The sequence below is a fragment of the Gymnodraco acuticeps genome, unplaced genomic scaffold (assembly GCF_902827175.1).
Source record: "Gymnodraco acuticeps unplaced genomic scaffold, fGymAcu1.1, whole genome shotgun sequence".
Lineage (NCBI taxonomy): Eukaryota > Metazoa > Chordata > Actinopteri > Perciformes > Bathydraconidae > Gymnodraco > Gymnodraco acuticeps.
Genome location: NW_022989865.1, coordinates 370,743 through 382,675, shown reverse-complemented (window position 1 = coordinate 382,675; position 11,933 = coordinate 370,743). Strand labels below are relative to the sequence as shown.

General features: G+C 41.0%; 1 protein-coding gene across 3 annotated transcripts in view; it reads left to right on the top strand.

Moving 5' to 3' along the window:
• The first annotated feature begins 417 nt into the window (after window positions 1–417).
• Window positions 418–11,933, top strand: part of fbxw4 (F-box and WD repeat domain containing 4) — a 116,623-nt gene continuing 105,107 nt past the window's right edge. For 2 of the 3 annotated variants that reach the window (XM_034195884.1, XM_034195877.1), the window contains exons 1-3: window positions 433–715; window positions 6,081–6,176; window positions 6,649–6,834. In XM_034195884.1, the coding sequence (XP_034051775.1) occupies window positions 483–715; window positions 6,081–6,176; window positions 6,649–6,834 (515 nt within the window). In that variant the 5' untranslated portion in view covers window positions 433–482. Of the gene's footprint in view, window positions 716–6,080; window positions 6,177–6,648; window positions 6,835–11,933 lie in introns of all 3 variants that reach the window. The other variant, XM_034195889.1, reaches the window with a different exon arrangement.

The following is an 11,933-nucleotide window of genomic DNA, read 5'->3' as shown; positions in this document are numbered from 1 at the left end:
ACATGTGTGTGTATATATATATATATATATATAAAATAGTATCATTAAATAATGCTGTCAGATAAATGAAGTACACGGTAATAGTCAAGGTTATATTCAATATTCTGCACTTACACCAGCTGATAAGATATTTAAAACGTCTTTTGTTTGTCCTGAAAACGACATTTGAGGATACACACAGGCTATATATAGATGATAAAACACCAGTAATACAATCTCAGGACTCTTCGATATGGCTGTGATTACAGGATCGTTTACTTTCAGTCGACACATCCTTTGGAAAGACTAAAAACAACTATTCAATATCCTGCTTTACCGCGACCGCTATAACTGCCGAAGAAGAAGTCTATGACGCTATCGCGTAGAGCTACGTCGATCCTTGCGTAATGCGGAAGTAGGCGTGGTTAAATCTAAACTGGGTTGGAAAAACGATAGACGCGTCCCGGTGCCGCTTCCTGTATGCAGGTTCTTATTATACATCCATGGTATGCAGAGACCAGACCGACATGCAGCGCTGCCCGCACAGAATGCTGCTGCTGTCCCAGCTTCCGGAGGACGTTCTCTACCATATATTGTCCTATTTGGACTGCACATCCCTCAGTCGCCTCTCTCAAGTTTGTAAAAGTATTTACCGCTTTGTGAGCCGAGACGAAGTGTGGAGGAAGATTGCTAAAGAATGTTTAAACACTGGAATTACTCGAAATGGAACGGACATGTAAGATAACAGTCGCACACTGATGACATCCCTGATGTGTGTGTGTGTGTGTGTGTGTGTGTGTGTGTGTGTGTGTGTGTGTGTAGCTTAGCATTAGCTTGGGCTGTGTTATGAGCAACACACACAAACACACACACACACACACACACACACACACACACACACACACACACACACACGCTAGCTACTCCTGATTCTCCTAAGAGAGATCCTGAGTCAGCCCTCCTGTAGTCGGGGAGCTGGTCTCACAGAAGCAGGCCATCCTGAGTAGACCGTCCCCCCCAGACATGGGCTCTCTCATCACATGTGAATGCATTTAATACTGAGCTATATGAGCACACACACACAATAACTGCCTTGGTATCATTTTCTCAGAAAAGTATTCCTAAGTGAGCAGAAGTAAATCCTTACATGTCAGGCTGTTATCCTCAAACAACTCCCCGATTCTGTATGATGCACAGGGAGTTATCTGTTTTACCTCAAATAGAATAGAAAGCCTTTATTGTCATTGTAGCCTACAAAAATGTACACATTTAAACAGTCATACAGAGTATTGCACTTAATAATAACAATGCATTACATTTATATAGCGCTTTTCCTGGTGCTCAAAGCGCTTTACAAGCAACTAAAGAAGAAACAAAATAACAACTTAATTTAGGAGTGTAAGTTTAACAGCCTTGGGGTAGGGCTGCTCGATTATGGCAAAAATCATAATCTCGATTATTTGGGTCAATAGCCTAATTGTAATTGCGATTATTAAATGTGATTATTCATTGACTTTGAAAACATCCATTTATTGGAGAAATAAATGTGAACAGTATGTTTTTAACAGTTGATTACCCTGAACCTAAGTATAATTCAACTGAAAAACCAAAAAAAAAAAGTAATAATAATTTAAAAAAAATCTTTTTATTTCGATTACGTTGTTTTCGTAATCGTTGGAAGCCATAATTGTAATCGCGATTAAAATACGATTAATAAAGCACCCCTACCTTGGGGCCCATGAGTTGAAACTGTTTGTCTGTGTTTTAACCTTTTACATAAGCTGTGTCTATGTCTCTTGAGCCATACAAAACAAATTGATAAGATACTGTGTTATTTTTCTAATGAGTTTTTTTCATTACTGTGAGCAGTACAAATGAATTTCACCTCCATTGCATTTTAAGGTAGAAATCTCACGGATGGATATATCTCCACCTCAGACCAGAGGCCTGTACTACGAAGCCATCTCAACATAACCAGGGCCCAAGAGTTCAACGCTTTTAATCTCAATCAGATCCGATCAGATTTTGAAATCCCATTTTTTTAGATCCAGGATCAGACAAGTCGGCCACATTTTGTCCCTGGAGTTCAAAGCAATTCAGGATAGGATCAGTCTGATCCAGATTACGATTTTTCAAGATGACTAGATCCTGAATATCAGTGCTTTAATCCTACCGATCGCCATCTAGTGGATATGCAAAATAATACAAGGAAGACAAGAGACCACATTGCAGAGACATCTATAATGTTTAATTATATTTTTAAATACATAAAGGACATCAAATCATAATGAAATTGTAATTAAAAAAAATACTCCCACTAGGGTAACAACAATAAAGCATTCATTGAAAGGCAGCTGGATCATCCAGGCGTGCTTTGAGGAGCTGAATTCTCAGTGAGGTTTCAGTTTGCTGAAGCCGGCACAGCTGTATTTGTTCTTCGGGCAGACGGATCTGCATCTCTGCCCTCTCCGTTTCACGGCTCAGCAGAGTCTCGTAGGCATCATCCTTCTGCTCTGGTTTTCTGGTGCGCTTGCATTTTCTCTTTAGAGGTGGCTCTTGCAGTGTGTCATCAGGCCTGGCTGAAGGTCCAGCTTCTGGATCCACATGGGTCAGGAGGACCTCGTCTTCAATGGTGTGTGTCACATCAGGTGCATTGACGACCTGAAATGAAAGTTTATCAATATACTTTATACCCCTTAATAAGATGATCACAAGCATGCAACCTGTAAAATTGTAGTACTAGGATGCTATGTAAGACATATAGCCATTGTAGTTCTATGAAAATAACAATTATACAAGATAATAATTGTAGTTCTATACGAACAAGGATAAAATCACACATACCTGCGACTCACCATCCAGTACAACGTTTGGTATTCCATGTAAAGATTGTGACTGCTGACCACCAATGATATCAAGTACCACATCTGTGTATTGTCCCCTTTTATGTGGTTTGTTACCCGTCTGTGGGTTTTTAGCCTGGCTGTGCTCTTTGGTAGCTTGCTGCTTCCAATTCTTCCACCTCAACCTCACTTGGTCCACCGTCCTCTTGTGTCCAGATCCTGTGGCATTCACATTGTCTGTAACTTCCATCCATATTCCGCTCTTTACTTTAGTCGCTCCACCCTCTCTGTTAAAGCTACCAACTCGAGTCATAATTGTTCCTTACACCCAGCAGCAGTGCATGGGTCTCAGCAGATGTAAAATTAGGCCCCTTTTTGTCCATCTTTCCAACTCAATGGTTTGGTCAGGTCAGCAATTAGTTTTATAGGTCTGGCCTTGCTATTAATTACATAATTAACCACAGGCCCTAACCAATCTGGACATTCATTCCAGGTGTGTATTTGCAATTAGTTGTTATTCAGAGACTGATGTAGGCCTACTGACTGAAACAACAGTCAGAACACAGTCATGGCAGGGATTGTTCACATCTTCCATGCTGGGAGGAGAGGTTACCGCCAAAGGGTACACACCGAGCGCCCCAAACCTCTCCAACAGTACACAACAGAAGAACTGTACAATCGTTTTCGATTTGGACTTGATGACATCAACTACATTGCTGATCTGGTCAGGCCACAACTGCAGTGCAGAACCTTGCGGAGTCATGCTCTGACTGTAGAGGAACAGGCCCTCATTGCCCTGCGCTTTTACGCATGTGGAACATTCTATGAGGTCATAGCTGACAGCATGGGAGTCCACAGGACAACAGTGGGTGAAGTGGTGACAGCTGTGTCTGATGCACTGGCTCGCCTGCTGGATCACTTTGTGACTTTTCCCACTGATGGTCAGATTGCCAAAGTGAAGCAGAAGTTTTTTCTTCTGGGAGACATGCCCAACACCATTGGGGTGATCGACTGCACCCATGTACATATTCAAGCACCTCGTCAGAGGGAGTGGGAATATGTCAACAGGAAAGGGAGGCACAGCATCAATGTGCAACTTGTGGGAGATGCTGACCTTGCCATCACCAACTGTGTTGTGAGATGGCCTGGGTCAGTCCACGATGCACGTATCTTCAGAGAGAGCCGGTTGTTCACTGAATTCCAAACCAACAGGCCGGATGGAGTTATATTAGCCGACAGTGCCTACCCACTCCTACCATGGGTGATGACACCTTTTCCCACGGCCAACACTCCCTCACAGATGCGCTACAACAATGCCCATGGAAGAACAAGGTGTGCCATTGAGCGCTTGAATGGAGTACTGAAGAGGCGTTTTGCATGCCTCAACTATCTGAGAGTGGAACCCCAAGGAGCATGCCAAATAACACTGGCTTGTATTGTGCTACACAATATCGCTGTCCATCGCAGAGTCCCCCTCTCTGACATCGATGATCCCCCAGAGCCCCTCGCACCTGCTGATGATCAGGCCCACCTATGGATTTCCCTCTAAATGAGAGACTGAGTGGTGGTGCAATGCGAGATGCTATTGTTTGCAATTACTTTTGAAAGGTGATGACAGATGGACTTTTTTTGTTGAAGATATTTTTAATTTAATCTAAATTACATTTGTGATTGACAATCTTTGCTGTGATACTTTTATGAGCATAAACATTTATGTCATCAACATTTGGTTGAAAACAAAATAGGCCACCACAAACGTGAGCAAAAAATGGAAAAATAAAATGTATTTCCCATGAAGGCTAAAAATGGTGTATTATTTCAGTTAACAAACTTTGCCATCTAATTTAAATTGAAACATATTTTAAAATAAATGGTACAGTACATTTTGCTCTGGTAATCCACTGGAAATCCACCCCTCTGGTGGGATCAGGATAATCCAGTTTTTTGGGATCAAACTGATCCCAATCCTGTGTTGTCGGTTTGAACTACCCGTTTTGAAGATTTTATCCAGATTAAAGCTTGGATTGGATTTCCTGATCTGATCGGATATCAAAGTGATCCTAATCCTGTTTTTTGGTTTAGAACTCCCCAAAAGATAAATTTTGATCTGATCAGATAGGGATTAAAAGTTTTGAACTCTTGGGCCCTGGATATGTTTGAGTTAGCTGGCTTACCTAATCCAAAACAAACGCTCTCTCGCTAAGCGGTCCTACGACGCTGGTTATCAACTTGTTAACTCAAGCCAGCTTTGTCCTATCTAGTTATGTGCGCGTTCACATAAAAGGGGCGGGGTTAGCAACATTTGACCAATCACAAACATGGAGAAGCGTACTGACAGTGCAGTGTCATACTTCCTGAATGAAAAGTGAACTATAATATTAGACAAATATGAAGAAGTTAAACTTTAAACATCCATGACTTAAACACTTGATCCAGGATAAAAGCCTGCAAGGTGAATACAGCTGGTAACAGAACAAGTGTTTGGATACGTACATTTAACAGGTTTATGATATCACTAAGACACGATCTGACTTTAATTACATTTGTCTCGAGTGTTTCGTCAACTTAATGTGTTGCTTAAAATAATACTTCTGCATACAGTATGTGACACTGTGAGTGCCAGATACGGCTCAAGAAGCTGACTCAGATAAGGAGATATATGATAGTGATATGATGTGATATGAATGATAATGGGACACATCGACGTCTGCACTCAGTGTACTTATGTTGTGGCAGATATTTAAGTAAGATTTCTTAACGCTAATGTTATAATAGTCAGATTGCTCTGAAGATGGAGGTGATATTCTATTAATGTTCACGTTCACACAGTTGGTGATTTTTGCCGGCCGTCTTTCCTGCGACGGCAGCTTTTCTGTATTTCCTTTCTCCTGTAATATGACTTGATCGCTTTAAACTCCGCACACTGAGCTCTGATTGGTCAGCAGGCGGTGCATTCACTGAGTTGATCTCTTATCCTGGAACCTAACCTGCTCCGGAGCAGGTTAGCCGTTCAGCATCAGTTACCATGGAGATCTAGCCTGCTAAAAAGAGAACCAGCGTCGTAGGACCGGAAACCCAGAGTTTTCCCTAAAGTTAGATCGCTAAGCGAAAATCCGTCTTCGTAGTACAGGCCTCAGAACTGACTGAAAACATGACATAAATATGTAGATATTTTTACATGTAATTAAAAAAAATACTTGAATGAATCCTAAAGGCAGTGTTCAGTATGTCACTAACACACAGTCCCTGTCCCTGCAGCTATCCTGACCTCCAGCTGAAGGAGAGAGTGAAGGTTGCTCACAACTGGTTGGACGGGCTCTGCAAAAGAACAATTCCTCTCAAATGGAAAACAAAGTAAGTATTTGAGAATTTTTCTATAAACGGTGTAAAGGCTTGACTTAAAAAAAATCTCCATATAAAAAAAAAAATACCCCAGGTAAAAAAACAAAACAAGTATGGTCCGGAGGCCGATACTATCTGGGGGTCTCCAGGTGGTTGTGGAGAAAAAGACGGTTTTGTTTCAACCGTCAAGTCTCTTTAATTTTTTATAATTACTATTACTTATTTACTCAGCTAGAGAGAAATAGTCACAAAATGCATCAACCATTCACAGAGCAAGAGGCACATTAGACATCTGCTGATTAAAGCTGTCTTCACACACAAAGCATTCTTTATTTACATTTATTAAAAGTGGTTTTCCTGTCCGCCTGTGGCTTGCATTGAAAGTTCTATATACAACCAAGAAAAGCGCACAGGCTCATACCCTCCTCTCGGCTTCAGAACCTTTTGACATGCATCCCTCTTAAAGCACATATCTTGTCTTTAGGCTGTTGCCATGGCTGCAGCTGGATGGGGACATGCTGTATCTGTCTCAGGCTGCTGATATTGGAGCATTCCATCTGTGCCGAGAGTCTGGGAGGCTCCAGCGTCACCCGTCTGAAATCTTCTCGGGTCACAAGGGTGATGTGTGTCGCTTTGTTCTGACGGACTCTCACCTGGTCAGCGGGGGAAGGTACATCATGCTACATCTGTTTTCCCGAAAAACCACATGCATTAGTCATTATGTAACAGTACTTAGGTAACAATAAATACCTTTCGAGAGATTTTAATCATGCCTTGATATTAGCTGTTTTTAACACTCCTAACAAAAATGCCGGGGTGTCAAGGCTGTGCTTGAAACAAACATCTGTGTATAACGTGTCATTCAAACATGCTTCTAGCTGTTGAAGGTGGGGGTCATTAAACATTTTACAGTGGGCTCATGGACCGGTTACTAAAACTTAAAGCTGGGCCATATGAAGAAAATCAAATGTGATATTTTTGACCAAATCCCATGATATCAATATTGTGAGGCCATTGCACAGTTGACATTTGATGCTTTTAAAACATGGCTACACAATGAGAACTTTGATAAATAATTATTTCTTAAGTGGTTTCATTGACTTGCTGGATAAAGGCAAATAATATAATTGCTATAACAGTCTGGTAAATTCAGAAAATGATTTGGTTTACTGCTTTACAGGCTTTAAAACATTAAGACAACACTCCTATTATTAGGATATCCTAAATCTCAGACGATATCAATTTTTCTAAGGACATTGGTATAATATGGACAAATATGTCACGATCTGTCACACCAGTTTCCTGTTTTGTTTTGAAAATTCTTCACCCCCGCGTCATGTCTGTTTTTTGTTTTTTTAAACAATATGGTTATACATTTTTCGTTCTTTTAAACAACAAGACACGCCATACCTTACACAAACTTGCACACAAAAAAGTGAAAAACAGAGGCAAAGACAAGAAAGGACATAATTTAAAAAAAAGAAAAAATTGAAATATATAATACAAATAAAAGACATGAAATTAAATACAAATAAAACAAAAACAATTGGGCAGTAGCAACATTATCCTAAAAAGTGTACTTAGTCACAGCAGTTTAAGAAGTACTTTACTTTTCCTTTCAACCAGATCGCTCTCATGGTATCCCAATGTTATTGATACATTAACATCACCTAACAGTTGAGTAAACGGGCCCTAAACCCTATCAAAGGTTTCATTTTTCCTTTTCAGAATATACGTTATCTTTTCCACTGAACAGCAATTACTCATTTTCCTCAGCCCACCTGTGGCCTCTGAGTGTTCTTCCATGACAAGGCAATCGAGCGTTTTGCTTTGAGTAAACACATGTTTATGAGATTATTTTTATTCTTTGTTATGACTGGGGCGGAAAATCCCCAAAATAAACAATTTAGGATCAAGAGGTATCTTAACATCTAGCATTTTGTGAATAATTGTATTATTTACTACTCGTATTCACAGTTTGTCTATGTGCCTCTGCACATATCACACCCCAGTCATCCAAGGAAATATCCTCCTGTATATCTCCCTTCCAAGGAGGAGGTGAAGGAGTTCAAGTATCTCGGGGTCTTGTTCTCGAGTGAGGGAACAATGGAGCGTGATATGGGCCGGAGAATCGGAGCAGCGGGAGCGGTACTGCAGTCGCTTTACCGCACCGTTGTGACGAAAAGGGAGCTGAGCCAGAAGGCAAAGCTCTCTGTCTACCGGGCCATTTTCGTTCCTACCCTCACCTATGGTCATGAAGGATGGGTCATGACCGAAAGAACGAGATCGCAGATACAAGCGGCCGAGATGGGTTTTCTCCGCAGGGTGGCTGGTGTCTCCCTTAGGGATAAGGTGAGAAGTTCGGTCATCCGGGAGGGACTCAGAGTTGAACCGCTCCTCCTTCACGTCGAAAGGAGCCAGTTGAGGTGGTTCGGGCACCTAGTTAGGATGCCACCTGGGCGCCTCCCTAGAGAGGTGTTCCAGGCACGTCCAGCTGGGAAGAGACCAAGGGGTAGACCTAGGACCAGGTGGAGGGATTATATCTCTTCGCTGGCCTGGGAGCGCCTTGGGATCCCCCAGTCAGAGCTGGTTGAAGTCGCCAGGGAAAAGAAAGTTTGGGGCTCTCTGCTGGAACTGCTACCCCCGCGAGCCGACCACGGATAAGCGGGAGTGGATGGATGGATGGACTCCTCTGGCATGTGAACTATAGGAGGCTGAAAACACTTGGCCTTGCCATCTTTTTTTTACTTTAGACAAATCACACTGCATCATATGAGATTCCTGCAGGAAAATTATATGAGTGTTTTTGTTTCAATCTACTAAGTACCTGCTTCACTTTAGTTAATTTACCCAAGCCCCTGCAATTCTAAGATGTAACCTTCATAGATTTAGACATACCTCAATCGAACATATATTGTGTTATGTAGGTTGTTCCGTGACTGTACAGTAGTGAGTGGATAAACGATGCTACCCTAAGTAAAAATACATATTCTAACACGTAAGTACACATAAAACCCCAACCCTCTAACATACATTTTCCCCTGAGATCTACAGAAACATCTCCCCTCCCTCTTACCACCTCCGACATGACCAACCTACCACCAGACCTGCACACTGTAGTGGGCTGTCCTTTGTCCCCCCCTTTACCCTCCCCCTGCAACGTGTTACAGATTCCCCCTAAGTTAACACTTTCAGAACAAATACATCCCCCCCATCTCTTTCCCAAACACCAAAAGAGCCTTTTGTTATATTATTATTATTATTATATTATTTGTTATAATATTTTTTCTTTGGCAAGAACAAATATTGTAAACGTTAAACATTAAGGTCCACAGTAACCAGCTTGAATTCAAATAAGAATTATATTCGAACCAATGGAAGGGGGGGGCATCGCTTTTTGCTGTCCACTTAACTCCCTAAGCAAAGAGAGAGAAGCATTGAAAAAAAGGGAAAACATTTAGCGTCCCAACAAATTGCCATGTAAACTGTCAATCGTAAAAATATAAATTATTATCTGCTCCGAAACTCACATATTTAAGCGGTGTTCATCTGGTTAATTTCAAACTCGGTTTAGACAACACAGCCAAAACAATTAGTTATCAGGAAAGAAATATAGGTAAGCTTGGCAACTTGTTCTTCTAGGCTCACGGCTCTCCTCTGCAGGGAGACGACGTCATCTTCGGCGTTCGATATTCGCTCCTCCGTCTCGGATATTCTCTTCTGACATCTGGTCAGCTCACTTTTAACGCTGTTGACGGCTGAAAGTAGCCCATCCAGTTTAGATGAAAACTCTGTCTTCAGGCCATTCATTTCTTATAGGATAGCATTGTCGGTGTTGTCAGTGGTGATAGCGTAGTAGCGTGGCCTTACTTGCTCCGTCTTCTGTTGAGCTTTTCGTCTTTTTTTTAATTTTTTTTACGTTTTCTGTGGCATAATGAATGTTGTGGGGGTTTGGAAGCAAACACCATGCAGTTTTAGGTGGGTTCTGAGTAGTTAGAATAGGATTTTAGTAGGAATTGCAACTGTGCTGGGGAGTGTCAGCCTCTCAGCTCAGTGCCATAAGCGTCATGTCTGTTTTTACTTCCTGTCTGTGTTTTCCCTCCCTTTGATTACCTGATTCTGTTCACCTGGTGTTTTTCCTTCCCTCCCCAGCTGTGTCTTGTCCTTGTGATTAGTCTATATTTATTTTGGTTTTAGTTTTCTGTTGGTAATTGTCAGATCCTTGTGTGTCTTATGTGGGAGTGGGTAATATAAAGTTTTGTTAATTTTGTTTCGCCTAGCCTTGCCTGAATAAAGGTATTTTTCATTTGGACAGTTGTCTGTATGATTTTGGGTCCGCTCTGCTCTAAACCCTGACAATATTGCCTAACCTTACTCACACTGGTACAATTAGCAACACACATTCAGGGCTATCTGGAACAAACTAAAGCTTTAACATTCCTCAGCTAAGGTGGACAAGGGCATGTCCAACATCCTAACAGGCGTTTTTTTGGGTAGTCATGAGTAAAGTGCCAACAACCCATTGGATAAAATAATCTCACATTCACTCTTAACAAGCCTGTTTTCTAGGTCCCAGGCTCGAAAATGACATTCCCAGAACAAATGACTATAACTTCACTTCTAAAAGGGGTACATTAATAATCTTTTTCTCAAAGCAATGATAAACCTGTGAGTTGGATGTAGAAAAGTCAGAATCATCATGAACATCAATTATAGTGTCCGTACAAAAAAACCCACATTACTTATAGTGAAAACCACCCTTGAATGATGGGATGGTAGACTAAAAGCTTTAGAAATCCAAACAATAACATATAATAAGTACCCTGTATCAAGATTGATGCAAAACAAGTGACATTTGACCTTTTTAAAATAGGTTTAGCAAAAGAAAAACACTTCTCGGTCATTTGGGTGGATTTTCCATATTTTAGGCCCCTCTCGGTCGATTTTGATGATTGACACCTCTTTTTAACCATTAGAGCCAATAGAATCGACGGGAAGTTCCTAAAAATCTAAACATTACCCATTGGTGAATGAGTGATGCATAGCCAGAATACCCAAAACCGGAAGCTGTAATACACTCTGGTAGCTATCATAGCAGTTATATATGAAAACTCCGTTATTGACATAAAAATGGAATGATGGATTATCAGTAATCATTTCAAAGTGACCCAGACTCATTGAATTAACCTTCAGCCACGTTTTTCTCGTTGTAATGCCATTGAACACAACTCAGTGATAGGGGTGTAACGGTTCACAGAATTCACGGTTCGGTACGGACCTCGGTTTGGGGGTCACGGTTCGGGTTCGGTACAACAAGGAAAAGCTAAAAAAAAGTCCCAAATGCATAATTCCAGGTTTGTTGTTATTTATTTTTGAACAATAGTGCAAGTTTCAGTTTAAAAATAAGGAACTCTAACATTTTGAATAATTAACTGTATTACACCGTTAAAAACAAACCACAAACAGTACCACAAACACTCAGATGGCCATATTATCTATAATGGCTGATGTCAAACAAAAAGGTTCAATAAGCTGTAAAACTAAAAAGAATGTCTTGAAAATATTACATCATAAATAATAAGAAATTGTTTCAAGAGCGCATAGCCGTTGAAATATATATGCCAATAGCTTCCGTTATTTATTTTGGTCTCACGGCTTTCATGTCTATTGGCTATGGAGTCAGATTTGGGTCAATATTCTAGCGCGCAAAACAAGCTACTCACGAGCGGAAAATGTGCTTTTACACGCGCATGAAATGACCCTCGCGCG